We start from the raw sequence: 18,692 nt of genomic DNA on the forward strand, positions 1-18,692 counted from the left end.
GAGACCTTGGGGGGGTCTGACCACGAGCCCGGCCAGTGGTCTCTGTTCTGGCCCCAGCTGCAGGCTGCCCTTCAGGGAATGCGCCTGAGGTCCTAAGGGCGTTGGAGGACGGAGAGCCGGGCTGCTCGGCGGGTTGGCAGCTGCGCTTGCCCGCGGGAGCCTTGCCCCGAGCCAGCGCCGTGGTGCAGCCAGCCCACGGCACAAGTGCGTTTCCGAGGCAGCGACAGGCCTCTGCGGGTGGCCACGGCCCAAGCAGCCTGAGCCCACGGGCGCCTGGTCACCGCTGAGCCACAGCCCCGCAGCTGTGCGCCCTGCGTCACGGGGAGGCCGCTGCTGTGGCCATGGCCGCCCCGACTCCCTCTGTACTGCGGCCTGGAGGCTGAGCTCCAGGGAGATGGTGGCAGCTCAGGTGCCCCTGCCCCTGCCCAGAGCTCCCGGGACAGCGGGGCCGGGAATCCTTCCTGGGCTGGCCGCCCTCGTGGAAGCCCCGAGTGTCCTGAGTCCCTGGAGGGGCCTGGAGGCCTCTAGGCAGACGCCCTCCTCCCAGGCAGCTGGGAAGGCCAGAGAGGGAGCCTGGAAGGTCCCTGTTCCGCCAGCCCTGCCCCCCTGCCCCCCTGCCCCCCTGCCCCCGTGCCCCCCTGCCCCCAGGCTCTCGCCATCCCGCGGCGCCCGCTGAGGGTCAGGCCTCTGGGGGGACCCGCACTCCCAGCCCGGGCCGATGCACAAGAGGAAGGAGAGGGCACCACCGGGCGCTACGCAGAATGTGGCCGGAGACCATTCTCCACGGCCCTGCGGCTCCTCCACGGAGACCCACGTCCGGGCTCTGGAGAGCGTCGCATTTGCTCAAAGCCACAGGCCGCTCCCCGGGTGCAGCCCCAGCTCCACACCTGCGACCTCCATGCACTGGGCACACGGGTGCCCAACAGATGTGCTCCCCACGCCGGCCCGTCGCCTTCCCGGGCAGATGGTGCCCTGCGCCCAGGTCGTGGGCTCGTGAATGGCGCCCGCAGGCCTTAGCTCGGGATTGCCAGCATCCCTCGGGGTGCTGCGCCCTTGCTCGGAGCTGTGCAGCTCATGATGCCCCTTCACTGTCCCGTCGTGTCCGTCGCCCTCACCCCTCACCTCTGCCTTGTAGATTATCCCCAAGCAGAACGAGCCAGCCCGGCAGCCCGAGAGCCACCCCGAGGAGACGGAGGAGGAGCTTCGCGAGCACCAGGCCCTCCTGGAGGAGCCCTACCTGGACCGGCTGTCGGGGCAGAAGGAGGCGCACGCCCTGGCCGGGGTGCAGGTGAAGCAGGAGCCCATCGAGAGCGACGACGAGGAGGCGGAGCCCCCGCGGGAGGTGGAGCCGGGCCAGCGCCAGCCCACGGAGCAGGAGCTGCTCTTCAGACAGGTGACCGGGCTGCCCGGGGCGGTGGGGGGAGAGGCCAGGAGGCCGGGCCTTGGTCCCACGGGCCCCCAGGGGCAGCGTCCTGGGGCTGGCAGGCATGGGCACCGAGCGGCCTCTTCCCTTCCTGCCCGGCCTGGACGCGGGTGGGCTGTGACGTCTAGTCCTGGCCCTCGCCCGCCGTGGGCATCTGTGCGCCCGTATTCCAGCCGGACGCCCGCCCGCCCGAGTCCCTACAGGTAACGGTCTCGTGCGCGCCGTGAGCTGACATAAATGCAGGCGCCACCGAGTGTCAGTGGGACTGGGCGGCGGCGTGAAGGGTAGGAGGAGGCACGTTGATGTCTTCGTTGATCAGGAAGGCAGGCAGGGCCTTTACGGCCCCAGAGGCCGTGGTGACCGATGTCATAAAAGAGCCGGAAGAACCGTGACACGCGGACCCAGTCCCAGACACTGACACGTGTTAACCAAACTCACAGGTGACGCGTGAATAAATCTGATGACTTATCAGTTTATAACGAAAAGGAAAACCGCGTGTCCGCGAGACCCAGCACGGCCAGCCCGGGAGTCGGAGGCCCCGTGTTGGAGGCCGCAGGGAGGCTGCTTGCTCCTGACGGCAGGCCGGGGCGGGGCGCTGCGGGCGGCCGGTGCTTGCCGACTCCTGTTCCTCGCCCGAGCCGCTCGGGCTCTGACGTCTGGGCCGCGGTCCGGCCCGCCGGGCGCCCGCCTCTGCTCCCCCAGGACCGGAGCGCGGGAGCTCGTGTCGGGGGAAGCGCTGCCGTTGCTGGGTGCACATCGGGCCCCGGCGGGCCTGGCCGTCCCGGACCGCTGTGGGGCCGCAGCCTTGGCACCGGAGCGCGACCAGGAAGCCTGCGGGGGGGCGGACCGTGCTCCCCCCAGCGTTCAGGGCTGGGGTCTCGCGGGTGATGGAGCGCTCGGCCTTTATTTGGAAAACGATCCTTACGCTGCTCAGACCCAGGACGTCCGTTAGGGACGCTTGTTCTCCGCATCCAGGAATACTAGTGAGCAGAGCAGCCTCGGGGCGCCTGGTGGCTCGTGTGGCAGCTGGCGCCAGTCAAGGCCTCCAGCGTTCGGTGACCAGCGTCGGGGGCAGGGCTCTCGGGGCTCCAGGCGCCTGGAGCCGGGCCCGAGGGGGCGCGGGCACCTGTTGGGTTCTCTCCCTCCCTGCCCCTTCCTGCTGCACCATGGAGGCGGGGAAGTCGGGCGGGTGAGCAGGGAGGCCCCGTGTCCCTCGGGGGCCGCACGGCCGCTGCGCACCTGCCTCCCTGCAGGGCCCCACATGTGAGATCCGTCCCTGAAGCCTCGGCCTGGCTCGTGGCCCGGCGCTGGTCAGAGGGTGCGCGGGCCTGCGTGGGGCAGCGGCTGTCCCCGCCCGGCGCCCACCTGCCCGGCCACGCCGGAGCTCCCTTAGTTGCTAAACTGCCTGTTTGGGGTCCGGGCGGTGTCGCGCTCTTACCAAAACCAACTCTTGTCATAGAAACACATTTTGTGAAAAGGAGTTTTTCACGAAGTTGCATCCTTTTGCTCTGCCGATTTTTGTTGAGGTGGTGAAGGTCCTGGGGACCGTCCATCTGGGTCCCCCTCAGAGAGGCGCGGCCGGCCGACCCCGGGTGGCTGGAACCCGACCAACGTGTGTTGCTCACTCAGCCAGCGTCTTGCTGCCCTCGGGAGGGGGCGCGGGGGGAGAGGCGGGGACCCAGCCGTGGAGTCCGCGTTCCCACTCCGGGATGTGCTCCCACGCACGTGTCTGGCATGTGGAGCAGCTCCTCCTGGGCGGGCCGGCCGGGGGCTGCCTGCAGGCGGGGGCTCCGTGGGCTGCCGAGCCCGGGGCTGCGCGCCCACGAGAGCCAACGGTCAGGCACGTGGGTTGCTGGACGCGAGCCGCGGTTTCCTGGCAGCACCCAAACCCCGCGTCTCCCCTCCCCAGCAAGCCCTCCTTCTGGAACAGCAGCGGATCCACCAGCTGAGAAACTACCAGGCGTCCATGGAGGCCGCTGGCATCCCCGTGTCCTTTGGCGGCCACCGGCCTCTGTCGCGGGCGCAGTCCTCCCCGGCATCTGCCACCTTCCCCATGTCCGTGCAGGAGCCGCCCACCAAACCGAGGTTCACCACAGGTATGCGCAGGGGCTGGGGGCCAGGGGGCTGGGGGTGGGGTGCGGCCCCCAGACAGGGTTCACCACAGGTATGCGCAGGGGCTAGGGGCTGGGGGTCCGGCGCTGAGCACCTGTGGCCCACACCTGGCCTGGGCCCGGCCGGGGGACCAGATGCGTCGGTCACTGAGGCCCCCTTCCCACCTCCCGCCTCTTGATGCCGCCGTCTCCCTTGGCCCAGAGCCCACCTTGCCTTTGCCGGAGAATGTTCCCTCCGGAGACAAGCCGGCGGGCTGGGCGGCTGCCTGTCCGTGGGCCGCAGGACAGTGAGCTCGTCCTTCCTCATCGGCCCTTCGTGCGGGGCCCACACGGCCCGGGGGGCTCGAGGGTCTCAGGCCCCAGGGTGAGGCCGGCCCAGGCACCCGGGCTCTCGCCTTCGGGGTGGGGCTGTCCTCACTGCCTCACCCCTGCAGGAGCCTCCCCGTTCCCCCTGCCGCAGAGCCCGGGCTGGGCGACCCTGCCTGGGGGCGTCCCCGTTGCCCCGGGTCCCTGGTCCTGATCCCCCCCCCCAGGCCCGCTGCAGACGGGGACTTAGCACGGGTTCTGGACTCGGTTACGTCCCTTTGAACACCCTGGTGTTGGCCTGTTCGTGCGTGTGTCACGCAGGTGTCCTGACTGCCCTGGAAGTTTCTAAGGTTCCAGGGTCTCTCTTGGTTCTGACCCCAGAACCTTGCAGGGGGCTCAGATCAGCAGCAGCGCTGCTTCGTGGGTTCCACTCCCTGACAGGATGGACTTGGATTTGGGGCTAAAGCTCTTAATTTGGGAAGACCGCATGGCCCTGCGACGCGGGGGCCGTGCAACTTGGGGAGTGCGGGTGGCGGCTTCCCGGGTCGTTCTCCTTGCCTTGCTCCCCCAGCGGGGACCCCCGGCACCTGCCGTGAGCGGGATGCCTGCCTCGGCCTCCATCTCTTGGCCGCCCTTGGTCTCTGGGGAACATGGATCTGTCTGACACATCATCCTGGTGGACGGGACGCCGTTGGCCGCTGTCCCCCACCAGGATGCGGTGGTGGGCCCCAGCCAGGCAGCGTCCCGGGTGGGTGGTGGGTGGCTGCCGGGGACCCTCGACAGCCCCCCTGACCGTGGCTGGGCCCCCCCGTTGTCCAGGCCTCGTGTACGACACCCTGATGCTGAAGCACCAGTGTACCTGCGGGAACACCAACAGCCACCCCGAGCACGCCGGCAGGATCCAGAGCATCTGGTCTCGGCTGCAGGAGACGGGGCTCCGGGGCAAGTGTGAGGTAAGCGGGGCCCAGGCGGGGGGCAGGGGTGGGTGGCTGTGAGTAGTTCCACCAGGGGCACCTGCCCGGGGAGCTGCTTTCCCCACACCCAGGTCCTCCCTTCAGGGAAGCTCACCTCTGTCCTGTCCCTGCGTCCTCCTGCCCCCCTCCATCCTGTCCCCCTATCCTGCCCCACTCCGTCTTGTCCCCCATCCTCCACCCTCCTGTCCTTCTGCCCCCTATCCTGCTCCCCTGTCCTGCCCCCCTCCCATCCAGTTCCCCTGTCCTGTCCCCCATCCTTCTCCCCTCATCCTCCTGCCCCCATCCTGTCCCCCGTCCTCCTGCCCCCTCCCATCCAGTCCCCCATGCAGTCCCCCATCCTGTCCCCCATCCTCCTGTCCCCCTGCTCCCCCCATTACATCCTGTCTCCGCCCTCGCCCACCACTTGCTGAACCCCACGGCTGCTTGTTTTCCTTCTGGTCGAGTCCCTGGAGAAGCCCCTCTAGGCCATGCTGCCCGTTGGCACCTGGGCCGCGCGGCCAGGCCGTCCTCCGGCCTCAGTCCCAAGGGCACTTTCTGGAGGCCACGAGGGAAATCTGCCCCGTTGGCTTTTTGTTGAAAGTTCTCTTACTTGAGTATTTCCAAAAGCTGCTTGGAGGGTGCAGGGGGCCTCGGGGCTTGGAGGGCTCCCCCAGGAGTGGCGTTGCTGCAGGACAGCAACAGGGACCGTGGGACGCGGAGTCCGGCTGGGCTCGGCCCACACCCTGCACCTGCCCGTCCAGTGGGAAGGTTCTGGCCGGCCATCTCCCTGCTGCCCGGGGGTGCTGGTGCCCCGTTGTTCTCAGACGAGGGCCGAGCCTCTGCCCCCTGCCCCTGCTGCCCCGTCCCGGCGGCAGGAGAGCGGCAGCAGAGCCCCGGCCCCAGGGGACGGGAGGCCCCACTGAGCCACGTCCTGAGCTTCCTGTGTCCTTGGGGGTGGGGGCCGTGTTTCCCCGGAGCAGCCCGACTGCCCTTTGCCCGGGTGTGCGGCCACCACAAGGACCCTTGCACTCCGGGCTCTGTGGACGGGGGGGCCGATGGCAGCCCCACCTGCCCCACAGGCAAGCCAGGCCACCACGGGGGCGGGGATGGGCGTGGGGTGCCCCACGGTGACCCAGGAAAGCCAGCACCGCGCAGGTGAGGACCGCTCCCTCCCGCCTGTCCCAGCCCCGGGCCCACCTCGCCAGGGCCCGCGCAGGCACATCCGGGGCGGTGGGGGCCGCAGAGCCCCCTGTGCGTCCACCTGCTCCAGAGGTGGGATGTTTGGGAATTTAGGTCACTCGGTTCGGGCGAGCCCCCTTCACTGGTTGCACAGTGACGCGTGATTTCAAAGGGGCGGGGCAGCGAAGCTGGTCCTGCCTCCTGCCCCCCGGGGCCTCCTGGAGGACAGGACCCCCCCCCCCTCCCCGGGGAGGAGTGCAGGACAAGGCCTGTTTGGGGGCCTGACCTGAGGCTGCACCACTGGGGGGCAGCATTGCCCTGGCGGACACCCCGAGGAGGAGGTCTCCCCGCCCTCCTGCCTCCCCAGGGGACCTCGCCCCGGGACGGGCTCTTGGTCCCTGAGGCCTCTCCTCAGTCCAGGGGCCTCTCAGGGAGCTTCTTAGGAGGCCGGACACCGACCGAGACAGTGGAGCAGACACCTGGGGAGTGGGACCCCGGGCCCTCTGAGCACCTGGGGAGTGAGACCCCCGACCCCTCTGAATACCTGGGGAGTGAGACCCCTGACCCCTCTGGGGAGTGAGACCCCCGACCCCTCCCAACACCTGGGGAGTGAGACCCCCGACCCCTCTGAACACCTGGGGAGAGTGGGACCCCCGGCCCCTCTGAACACCTGGGGAGAGTGGGACCCCCAGTCCCTCTGCCCCACTTTGGCCCCGAAGCAGGAAGTGCCACCACTCCCGAGCAGAGGGCCCAGGAGATCCAAGGAGGCAAGGGGTGTGCTGGTCGTGGGGTCAGACCTGAGTTGGCAGGACAGTTGGGAAGAGGCCTGGGTGAAGCACGCAGCTTCCACGTGGTGACGTCAGGGGCACAGAGCCGGGTGTCCTCGAGGTGCAGGGGCGCTGACCTTGGGCGTCCTTGGGAAGCTGTCACCGTGAGCCGTTGTGGCCCAGGTGGTGGGGGCGAGAGCAGCCCCTGGGCCACCAGCACCGCGGCCTCCAGGGTCTGTAGACGCCCGGCGTGGGGCTGCGGCCCTCAGGGCCACGGTGGCATGAGGCGCTGGCTTTCCCCTCGCTGCGTAAAGCACCTTCCCCTTTAGAGGTTGAATGAGCAGAGCCCCGCTAACGGGTGGAGTTCATGTTAGTTCCTGGGGAAATGCGAAAAGAACCTGCAGCTTCCACGGGAGGAGTCTCCAGAGCAAAGGAAACTGGGCGGACGCGGACGCGGAGCTGGAGCAGCTGACTTCAGGCCCAGCGCGGATCCCCGCGAGGGGCTGATGCGGGGGGCTCGGCGGCCTGCGGGGCTGGGTGTGCGGGGGGGGACCCTGCACGGCTCCCACCGGGTGCAGCCCCCACCCGAAGCGCAGACCCCGGCAGCTGGAAGGCAAAGTAGCAATTTGATGCCAAATCATTTGGGTGACGGAAGGTTAAAGCGTTGAAGGCTGGAATTTTCTGTCTAAATCTGTTCTTCAAAGTTGTAATTAAAGCGTGAACCCTCCAAAACATTTTTTAAATATTTCTAAACGTGTTGGGTGCTGTTTACTTTCTGTTTTGCAGGAACCAGATAATTTTGTGCCCGTGTAGATAAAAAATTCATCGGTTTCCTTGGGGGGCTGGCGTGCTAGGAATGATCGCTGGGGCAGGCCGGCCCTCCGGCCCCGGGGGAGACGTGAGCCCCTCTTCCTCTGTCCCCACAGTGCATCCGCGGACGGAAGGCCACGCTGGAGGAGCTGCAGACCGTGCATTCGGAGGCGCACACCCTGCTCTACGGCACAAACCCCCTCAACAGGCAGAAACTGGACAGTAAGAAACTTCTAGGTATTTCAAGGCCTTCTTTACCTTTACCGCCCTGCGCCTGCTGGTCCCGCCCCTTGGCCCCGGCCCTGCGGTGGTGGCAGCGGCGGTGGCGGCAGGGACAGCCCTGTGCGCGGCGCCTGCACCAGGTACCGAGCTGGGGGCTGGGGGGCGGCTGGCTCCACGTCTGTGTCGGGCACGTGGTGTAGAAAGTGTGACAACCACTGGATTTGCGGAATGTTCTAGAATGGCGTCCATACCAGAGGCCAGTGGGTGGGGGTACTCATGCACCTGCCCTGAGCCTGCTGTTGGGGGCAGGGGGGCAGCCTGGGCAGGGTCTGGGCCTCTGCACTGGCGGGGACTCGGGCATCTGCAGCCGAGGGGGGGGCTCCTGGGCGCCGGCCCCTCTCTGCTCGCGGCCCTCCCAGGGCACTTCTCACCCCAGCTTCCCGGCCACCGGCACCGACGCGGCAGGTGGCTTCTCCGGTGTCACCAGAGGTGGTGCTCGTGCCGTCCTGGGTGGATCGCACTGCAGGGCGCCCCGTTCGTCCACGTGTGTGTGCGTGCACTCGCTCCTCCACGCGCTCACGCGCCCTCACCCCTAAGGAGCGCACCTTCTGTGCGTCTTCTGTGCGGGAAATCCTGGAGGCACCGGCCCCCGGACGGGGTTGACGCGGCCTTTGTCTGGAGAGCGGGGAGCGGACAGCTGGGAGGAAACCCATGTGTCCCGCCCGCGGTGGCAGCCTTGCTGCTTCCTGAGCCCCCGCCCCCGCCCCCGCCCAGTGGTAGCCAGGCTTCCAGAAGACGTGAAAACTGGCTGTGGGAGATGGGAGAGGGCCCCACGGCAGGAGAGCCCGGAGGCCGGAGAGCAGGGGCACGGCAGGTGCCAGGAAGTGTCCTCCAGCGCTGGGGACAGAGACCACCGACTGTGGGGTCGGCCACCACGGAGACCCTGGGCCTGGGGCGGACGGTGTGGAGTGGTCAGAGCAGGGGCTGGGCCCGAGGCCCGAGACGCCCGCCCTCCCACGCCCGCCAACCCCCGGGCCTGCAGAGGGCACAGGGCTCCCTGGCTGGGATGAACGTCGGGAGCAGAGTGGGCGCGGCGCCTGCCCGCCTCCCGCCTCCCCGCGTGCTGACCCTGCCCCGTGCAGACCTGAGACCCCTCCTGCGAGGTGACCAGCCCCAAGGAAGCCGACACGGGGACACCAGGCAGGGAGCCCACAGTTCATAGCCCACCGTGTGCGGGATCTCCCCGTGCCCCTTAGGGCCTCCGTCTGAGAACAGGTGACCGAGGATTACCTGCACCTGGGACGCGAGCGCTTCACGGGGAGATTGAGTGTGAAACAGGGCAGCTCGGGGGCAGGCTTCTGGGAGAGGTGGGGACACGAAGGAAAACCAGAGCACCCTCAGTGCCCTTAAGGAGGACGTAGCACGTCCGTGTCGTGTGGACCAGAGCAGCAAGGAAGGAAGAGCCCAGAACGCTGGAGACGAAAGTCGCACCAGTCGCGGGAGGAAGAGTAAGGGCTCCAGGGAGCGGGCTGGCTGCGGGGGCTCCGGGGGCTCGCCACAGGGGAGCAGGAGGGCGTCTTGGAGCAATCATGAGCCAGCCCCGGAGCCACGGGCGCCGTGGCCGCCCAGACCCTCTGGGGAGCAGCAGGGACAGTCATGGAACAGGGGTGGGGGGGATGCAACACTCGGGGGCCAACGCCCCATGACAGTGCCGCCTCGCCAGTTCTGGGCACAGACTTGTCCCAGCCCGAGGCCTTGACCCGGCCAGCAAGGGTGACCAGTACAAGGAGCAGAGGCACCTGCACACATCCCCCTCCAGGCTGCCGGGGTGGACGCTGGGCCACGGGCAGGAGAGCCAGGCCTGCCCCGACTGTTCTGGCTGCCGTGACCGTCCACGGCTCACAGTCCTGGAAGGCTGGAGGGCTGGGGTCTGGGGCCACGCAGCGGGTGAGGGCTCTTCAGATTACAGGCCCCGCTGCGTCCACCCCAGGAGCCGAGGGCAGGGACCCTGGTGGGGTCACCTTTGTAAGGTGCTGACCCATCACGAGGGCGCCACCCCATGACCTGACTGCCTCTCAGCCCACCTAGTTACACCATCACACCAGGTGTCGGGACGTCACGCGTGAGTCTCGCCCAGCCCGCCCTGTGGGGTGGAGGGGCGGGCCCAGGAGCTGGCCGTGTTCCCCACATAGAAGCATCCGGAACAGCCTGGAGCAGTGTGGCCGAGAACCCACCAGTGGGCCGGGGCCAGGGTCCCCTGGGGCTTCCTCTTACCCTGTTCAGGCCCTGCCGCCTGCACTGGTGGGGGCTCGTTTCTGCCACCCAAGATATCCATCCCCGGATGTGGGGCTGCGACCTAGTGGGCTCAGAAGGACTCCAGAGCCACCCCCCTGGCCACGTGCGGGTCTGGTCCGTAGCCCGTCCAGGGTGTGACCCGGAGACCCCCTCCAGCCTGCCCGTCATGGGACCCATCACCTCACCGAGGCTCTTTTGTCCTCTGCTTACACGGCAAGATTTGTTCTTGCTCCTGGGTTTTTCAAAGCCCGGCCCTTGTGTTTTAGCGTAAATGTAGGGGGTGAAACCATAGGGAGAAGCGTGGGGACCGCGGGCCGGGGGCAGGGGACCCGTCCCAGCTCCCCGTGGAGAAGCGCGTGCTGGTGCACTCTGTCCCTCGAGTCACGGGGTGTTTACGGTGTGGACTGTGGAATGTCCCCTAAAAGGCAGCTGTGAGGGCGTCAGGGACACCCAGAGGCCTCACCCCGGTGGTCACGGAGCCGGACGTGTGCATAGGGCGGGAGATCTGAGCCGCCAGCTCCCAGGACGGGGCCGTGGGAACCCAGCAGCAAATGTCCAGGAACGAGATGGGTGCCAGCTGCGCCCAGAGGGCAGGGCCTAGGCTGGGGCCAGCCAGAGGTTCAGAAAGGAACCTCCGAGGACGCGGACAGCGGGAGGAGCTGAGCAAGGAGGCCGCGTGTAGGCCAGCAGGCGTGATGGGCAGGTCGGCCCGGTCCCCAGGGTCCTGCGGGATCCCCGGGAAACACCGCTCCTCCCAGGGCGGCACCTCGGCGGCCTGAGCGCTGTCCTCCAGCGCGGGAGCGGAGCCCGCGGGCCCCATGATGTCGTCAGGGCTGCCACGGCCCAGAAGCCGCAACCCCCTGGCCTCGGGGGTCACCGGGAGCTGGCCAGACGGCCTCAGTCAGCAGCACCGGCCGTCACAGAGGCTGCGGCGTGGGCTGTGCTCCAGCAGGCTGTGTGGCTCCGTGGCCGCCCCACGGCCATCACCACCAGGCCTTTGGCACCTGCGTGCCCTGAACTGGAGACGAGGGATGGGGGGAGGGTGACCGCCCGAGCCGGGGTGGAGGGCTGGAGCGCACCAGGTCCCTGAGCTGGTTTCAGAGTCGGGGGACAGATGACGAGAAGGGAGGGACGAGGCGCATGTGGGGCCTTTGGGCGAGAGAGGGGTGGGCGTCGCCAGCAGGGCCTGGAGCCTTCCCTGCGCGGACCCTTCCTCGGCCGCTCCTGGCCCGCGGTCACCGGTGGGGCTGCCCCCCCTCGGCTCGGGCCCACATCACCGGTGCCCCCAGGCCCCCTGTGCTCTCCGGCCTCTGCTGAGGTGTGCGTCGCCGTCCTCACACCTGCCTCCCCCGCCCGGACGCGCCCTGATGCAGTCCTCTGACCATTTCGTGTTCACTCTTGTGTTGCCAGGTGCACGTCGGGAGTGCGTGTAGCGAGCAGCGGTGAGAGCCTAAGTCCTGTTTCCTTTTTGTTTTCTGCTAAACACTGTTTTAGACCCATTCTCGTGGCTACGAGGACACCTACCTGGTTCCCTCTCTCCCCTTGAGACTGGTTTTTAAACTTGTGATAATTGTCCGAGCCAGGAGTCCCGACGACAGTCCGACTGGTCCAGACGTAGTCAAGTTGCAGTGACCTCAGGGGTCGCTCACGTAACCGACTGGGCACCTGAGCACTACGGTGTGAGCTCCCGCCCTCGGTGTATGGAATCCCCCAATTTCTAAGGCGTGTGCGGGAAGCCCTGCGTGGTCACCGAGGTAGCGGCGCCCTGCAGACGGGGCCGCGGACGCCGGAGGTGTGCGCCCGAGCCCTCGACGTTCCCCAAGGTCCGGGTGCCTCCCGACGGCGGCAGCTGAAGGGGAGCCTGGCAGGGCTCGGGAAGGGCCGAGAGAGGAGCGGCGGTCACGCCGGAGGAACGCCAGGCCTGCCCCACGCCCGCGGGCCTCCCAGGGCCTCTCTCCACAGCCGCCGTGATGGGAAAATGGGGCCCTCCACCAGCCGCCACCTCCACCTGGACGGCTGTGGCCTCACCTAGGGGATGGTGGCCCCAAACCACAGGGCCAGAGGGGGCCACGGACGAGCAGAGGCTCAGTCCGGGCGGAGATGAGCTGCACCGAGTGGCCGTGCGCCCGAGCAGCAGCTTCTAGAAGGGCCTCCCTGCGCAGAGCCTCACCGCCCACCCGGGACGCTCGCGAGCCATCTCGACCTCGGATGGCTGGATGATGAGCCGAGTCAGAACACGTCGGGGAGTTGTGTTTTCGGCATTGACAGGATTGACTCTCGTTTCAAAAACAGAAATCCGGTGTCTAGAGGCCCCGGGCACACACGTGTGAACAGTCACACGCACAGACCCGTGAGTTATCTGGGACAAAGCCCTTCCACGGCCCAGCACCACGTTCCTGCTTGGAAGCGGCCGTGGTGGGAGAAGCCGTCGTGAGGCCGCTGCAGCCCCAGGGGCCGCCCAGGGCCACGGGCATCTTGAAGGCTGGGCTGCCACTGCCCCCGCCGGGAGCCGCTCCATGGCCTGGGCCGCTAGGCGGGGGGACACGCGGCAAAGCAGGCCCGTCACGGGCTTGCGTCTCCGCCTCTCCTGCCCCAGCCTGCTCCCCCCGCCCCACCTGGTGGTCCTGCAGAGGGTCGCGGTTCAGGCCGAGCAAGCCCTCGGGAGCCACCCTCCCGGGCATCCCGCCTCCTCCTGGCAGGCCCGGCCCCCACCCACTCACAGGTCTGCCTGTTGCCGGCCGTGGGCTAGCAGTGAGCACGGGGAGGGCAGACCAGCCCCCACCTCACGGGGCCGTCGGGAAGGCGACGAGGCAGCAGGGCCTCGGATCCAGGCAGTGGCCCTGAGCGAGACATGGCACTGGGGGTCTTGGCGGGGGCACAGGGAGAAGCAGGTCTGGGGCGGGACCCGCATCCAGGCCTTGCAGGGTCAGCGGGGGAGGGCTGGCCCCGGTGGGCGCCGTGGCCCGAGGTGAGCGTGAGCATCCCGGGAGCAGCAGGAGGGTGCGGGCGGCCAGAGCCTGGGGCGTGAAAGGCCCTGGGTGGCTGGGTGCCCGGTGTGGTCCACACTGGGAGTCAGGGTGCGGTGGGTGCAGGCCGGGTCCCTGACCTGACACCTGTTCTCGTCTGTGGTGCCAGTCATGTGATCCCTGAGCATCGCACAGGAGCAGCCGTTCTGGGTCGGGCAGGAGGTGTCGGGAGTGGGCCTACCCTCCGTGGGCACAGCTCAGCCGGGCCTGGAGGGTGGAGTCTGAGGCTGGAACCTGCTGAGAAGGGCAGGGGGGCCGGGGGCCTGAGTGTAAGGGGGGAGGGGCAGCAGACAGAGGCTGTCCTGGGGTCAGCTCCTGGAGGGAGAGCACCCCGTGGAGCCGGGTCAGCTCCTGGAGGGACGGCACCCGTGGAGCCGGGTCAGCTCCTGGAGGGAGAGCACCCCGTGGAGCCGGGTCAGCTCCTGGAGGGACGGCACCCGTGGAGCCGGGTCAGCTCCTGGAGGGACGGCACCCGTGGAGCCGGGTCAGCTCCTGGAGGGAGAGCACCCCGTGGAGCCGGGTCAGCTCCTGGAGGGAGAGCACCCCGTGGAGCCGGGTCAGCTCCTGGAGGGACGGCACCCGTGGAGCCGGGTCAGCTCCTGGAGGGACGGCACCCGTGGAGCCGGGTCAGCTCCTGGAGGGACGGCACCCGTGGAGCCGGGTCAGCTCCTGGAGGGACGGCACCCGTGGAGCCGGGTCAGCTCCTGGAGGGAGAGCACCCCGTGGAGCCGGGTCAGCTCCTGGAGGGAGAGCACCCCGTGGATCCGGGTCAGCTCCTGGAGGGAGAGCACCCCGTGGAGCCGGGTCAGCTCCTGGAGGGACGGCACCCGTGGAGCCGGGTCAGCTCCTGGAGGGACGGCACCCGTGGAGCCGGGTCAGCTCCTGCAGGGACGGCACCCGTGGATCCGGGTCAGCTCCTGGAGGGAGAGCACCCCGTGGAGCCGGGTCAGCTCCTGGAGGGACGGCACCCCGTGGAGCCGGGTCAGCTCCTGGAGGGACGGCACCACGTGGATCCGAGGCCTTACACCTGGAGGGGTGCCTCTCCCTTGGAACACATGAGTCTTATGCTGGTGGCCAGCCAGCCCTGGGTCACACTGAGGAAGAGGACAGTCGCTGCTTTGTCACCGGGTCCTGAGCCCGTGGGGGAGGGCGCTCGCCTGTGTCGGGCCGGGGCAGGCCTCGAAGGCCAGCTCCCACAGGGTTTCTTAGCTGCGGGCCGTCCACCTGGACCGGGGCCATCTATAAATGGGGAGGGGCTATGGCTGTTCACGTCCCCACGAGATCCCTCCGCGTCTAAAGGGTGCACCGCAGGTGTTGAATTCGGGGCCTATCGCGGTTTCCCACGGGGGAGGGCGGCCAGAGCCCAGAACCTGGGAGCCTGAGGGCCGCAGGGAAGCTCACTGAGAAGCAGGTCGGGCTGTCAACAGCCAGATTAGCTCGGGACACAGCCCTTGTGGTTGTGGTCGTGTGTGATGCCCGTGAGCTCAGGCTGGAAGGAGCCCCCCCGGGTGCCCCCCACACCCCAGAGCACTGGCTGCTCCTGCAGACGTCCGCATCCGCATCACTGCACGGGAGCTGTCCCCACACAGCCCGGGCCACACGGTGACCCGTTGTGGAACCACTTTGCTCCTTGGTGCATGGATATGGTGTGTGTCCCCCGAGTGCCGGGCACCGCTCGCGCCCTGTTCCCAGGCCCCCCTCCTGGGCTCCGTGCAGGCGGGGCGCCCGTGACCTTGCCCCCCTGACCTCCGCTGTCCTTCTCCCCGCAGGCTCGCTAACGTCGGTGTTTGTCAGGCTGCCCTGCGGTGGTGTCGGGGTAAGTACTGCTTTAATGTGTAAATAATGTCCTGTTTGTTCTCGGGTCCCGGTGGCCGCAGACATCGCTGCCCTGTTTTCCGCCGAGTGGATAATTGCTGCCAGGTGTTTTCCATAAACGGGGCCTGACGGGCGGGGCTGCCCCGCGCAGCACGTGTGGTTCGGAGGCCCAGGGGCCGGGCTGGGGCCGCCTCCTCCGGGAAGGCCGTCGGGCGCCCGTGCCCGCCTCGGGGAACCCTCTGGTGTGCGGGTCGCTGGCCCCTCCTCACCTGCGGGGAAGAGCCCGCTCGACTCGGGCCGTGCCTCCGTCACGCGGTAGAGCAAGTGCCCTCTGCCCGCCCGAAACGTGCCCGGTAGACACGAGGAGAGGCGGCCCTCCCGGCCCCTGGGGGGATGCTGAGCCGGGAAGGACCCCGCGGTCTGGCCGGCCGCCGTCCTTGGTGCCGCGGAGGTCAGGTGTCCGCAGCCCGAGCTCCCCGGCTCCTGTCGCCTGGGATGGGGGCGGGGCGCGGCGAGAGCAGGCCCCGGGCCCTGAAGGCAAGTCCCTGCGTCGTCCCGGGGACCTGCGGCCTCGGGGTTCCAGGCCCCGGCGCTAGCGAGGCCGGACAGACACGTGGACCACAAAGCCGCCCGGCCCGGAGCTGCGCGGCGGCAGAGTGTGTGCCTAATTACAGATCGCGGGGTGAAGCTCGAGGTCTGGATTCTGTTATGGAAATGAAACAAAATTGTTTTCTTCCTGAGTCTTTACAAAACTCGCTGCTTTGAAAATTATCCCGTCAGAAAGAGAATAAACGGCATTTACTCATACCACCACCAAGCCCCCTAGAGTTATTTTATTTTGTATTGTAAGTAGGCTGCAATCTCTTAATTCGGGGCAAATTTTTGGCCAGACTTGAAAAGGCTTGGATTCGGCTGCCCTGCAGCCAGCGTGCTGTGCGAGGCAGGATTTAAAATTTGCAAATGAAAGCTGCAGTCGGGGCCCGGGGCCTGGAGCCAGGCAGCCCCCCGGCCCACCCGAGTGTGCGTCCAGATCCGAGCCCCTGCAGGCTGGCCAGCACCCACCTTCACGTCCAGGCACGCAGGCCTCCAGAGCGGGAGCCGTGCACAATCCCACCAGGTCGAAGTGGGGCGAGAGGGAGCGTGAGCCGTGGCGGGTTCCGGGGTGGTTCTCTCTGGATGCTGTGCCAGGATCACGTTGCTCGTGTGGGCTCCATGTCACCCGTGCAGGGGCCACCCCTCGGGGGTCAGGAATGCAAAGGAGACCTCAGGAGCCAGAGTGTGGGTGGGAGCGTGGGCAGGCAGGAGGAGGCTGCTGCGCCTCTCCTGAAAGTCCGACTTAACATTTAGGGTGTGTGATGGTGTTTTAAGGTTATGCGCCAGCTCCTGCCTCCTTAATTGTGCTCAGGAGAGGCTTTGAGCCCCCGTAACCTTTGTTCAAAGCAACTTGTGCTTTGCTCACCTCCTGATGATCCCATTTCCCCTCGAGGGGACCTGGTGTGGCTGGATCCCCCTTCACCCCTCGCTGGCCCTCAGTGCTCTTGGTGCCCTAGGGCTGTGCCCCCAGCTGCATGGCTCCCCGGGGCCGTGATGTGCCCACAACTGGCCACCCCTTCCCCAGCACAAGCCTTAAATCCCTGCAGGAAGCGTCCTCCACGTCTTCCTCGGCTCGTTGCTGTCGTTCCCGTAAGAACGCGGAGCAGGCCTTCTGCTCTCTGCTGTGGCTGCCACTCCTGCCTCAGTGAATGTCCTACCACCTGCCCCTCGGCAGGGCCCGGTGCTCCTGGAACCATCCCAGGCCGGTCTGGTCCCCGTGGGGCGCTGGAGGACTCAGGCCCCGAAGCAGCGGGAGGTCGCGTTGGGCTCTCTGAGCACAGTGGCAGCCGCACACCCTGTCCCTCACTCTGGGCAGGACATCACGGGGCCTCTTGTGCCCACGCACAGAGACCTGGCGAAGCGTGCGGAGCGCCGTCCATCCTCCCTCCCGGCCCTGGTTCAGGCACAAGACCCCAATCCGCACCTCCTAGGGAGAACTAATCCGAGCGGTCCTCAGGGGAGCGGCCTCTGGCGCACCTGCCCCGGACATCCTCACCCTCGCAGAAGGCGCAGGAGCTGCCGGGCTCCGTCCGCCACTCTCGCTCGGGGACTGTCCCCTTCGATTTTCAGGAGTGGGCTCTGCGGCCGAAGGAGCTGGCCCAGGACCGTGCCGTTTGAACGGCCGCTTCCGCGAAGAGCAGCACAGGATTATTTACCACAGAAGCCGGCCTTTGAAAGTTGAATATTAATGCCGGAGAGTCGGCAAAGCGCAGAGCGCTCTCTGGACATTTGGAAGCTATTTAAAGAACACAGAGGTTTGGTCATTGGAAAGAATGGCCCTCACAGAGCAACACTCCTCCGGAAATGGCTTGAACCCCTCATAAATGTATTTTCAATCATCTTGCTTTGAAGGTGAAGCTTCAAGAGTTCACTGCAGGAAATCCATCCGCCCCACGTAATGATCGGTGTCTCCGTCAGGTGGGCAGGGGCCTGGGCGCGCCTGGAGGGACCTGGGTGGGCATCTCCGCGTGCCGCTGCCCGGCCTCCGTCCCTGGACTCCCAAAGCATTCAGTGCTCGGAGGAGGTTGATACGGGAAGGAGCGGCTCTCACGTACGCTTGGCCGATGCTGCGCTACAGGTGACCGGGCTGCAGATGCCCAGCGCCTCAGAACCTTCGCTAGGCTGTGTGCATCCCCACGGAGGGCGGGCGCGTGAGCGTGATGGTGCCCAGATGCCCTGGCCTGGCACCGGGGGCTGCGTGCTCCATCTGGTCCCTCCGATCCCGTCCCAGCTGACGTGCAGGGCTGGCTGCCGAAATTTCTTGGTCTTCTCTAAGGCCAAATTGGCCAGAGCTGTAGGAAAAAAAAAAAAGATCTAACGTGCCTACGTAACCAGGTAAACCAGCACACAAGCAGAAGTTACCCGAACGTGTTCGTGCCACACACGTTTTCCTGTTTGAGGTGGAACAGAGACCCGGGCAGAGCGGTGCGTGGCCCCGAGGGAGGGCTCCCCGCTCCCACTCTGCACGAAGGCAAGTCGTCCTGTGGAGAGACCTCTGATTCCCACCCTTAGGCCTCATCCAGCGGCCGTTACTGTCGCTCCCCTGGGCTCGCGGTGAAACCTAACCAGGAGCCTGGTGACGGTGACTCGGTCGCCCTGAGCCTGAGCACATCAGAGCAGCGGAGGAAAGCAGTGGCACCTCGGGAGGGGCTGACGTCGCACACGCCGCATCCCTGCTGCATCTATGGTTCTTTTCCTATTTAGAAATTGTTGGCATATCTTAAAAAAAAAAAAAAAAAAAAAAAACGCCCAAATGTGAGTTGTGTGTGTCGTATCATTAGTAAAAGAGGCGAGCGGCTCCGGGCTAGGATTTCAGAGGCAGAGCCCACAGGCCTCGCAGGCCCCCCGACCCCCGCACGGCCCCCGCAGGTGTGGGGCACAGGGGTGACGCCCCCGAGACATCGCCTCAGCCTCACGCAGGGCCCTGTCTCCACAGGTGGACAGCGACACCATATGGAACGAGGTGCACTCGTCGGGGGCGGCGCGCCTGGCCGTGGGCTGCGTGGTGGAGCTGGTCTTCAAGGTGGCCACCGGGGAGCTGAAGGTCGGTGGGGACCCTGCAGAAACGGGGCTCTCCTGGGGGTGCGGGGGGGGCTCAGCGCCCTGAGGTCCCGCTGCAGCAGGGGACGTGCCTGGGGAGAGTCCCTGCTGATCCACGGCAGCGTCGCCCTGCGCTGGTAACACACGCGGCG

General features: G+C 67.3%; 1 protein-coding gene across 14 annotated transcripts in view; it reads left to right on the forward strand.

Moving 5' to 3' along the window:
• The window catches only part of HDAC4 (histone deacetylase 4), a 271,373-nt gene that overhangs the window by 223,373 nt on the left and 29,308 nt on the right, over positions 1-18,692 (forward strand). For 13 of the 14 annotated variants that reach the window (XM_041767847.1, XM_041767846.1, XM_041767851.1 and 10 more), the window contains 6 exons: positions 1,136-1,393; positions 3,333-3,519; positions 4,660-4,793; positions 7,666-7,786; positions 14,862-14,908; positions 18,437-18,544. In XM_041767847.1, the coding sequence (XP_041623781.1) occupies positions 1,136-1,393; positions 3,333-3,519; positions 4,660-4,793; positions 7,666-7,786; positions 14,862-14,908; positions 18,437-18,544 (855 nt within the window). The remainder of the gene's footprint in view (positions 1-1,135; positions 1,394-3,332; positions 3,520-4,659; positions 4,794-7,665; positions 7,787-14,861; positions 14,909-18,436; positions 18,545-18,692) is intronic. The other variant, XM_041767844.1, reaches the window with a different exon arrangement.

Source organism: Vulpes lagopus, chromosome 8, assembly GCF_018345385.1.
Source record: "Vulpes lagopus strain Blue_001 chromosome 8, ASM1834538v1, whole genome shotgun sequence".
Taxonomy (NCBI): Eukaryota; Metazoa; Chordata; class Mammalia; order Carnivora; family Canidae; genus Vulpes; species Vulpes lagopus.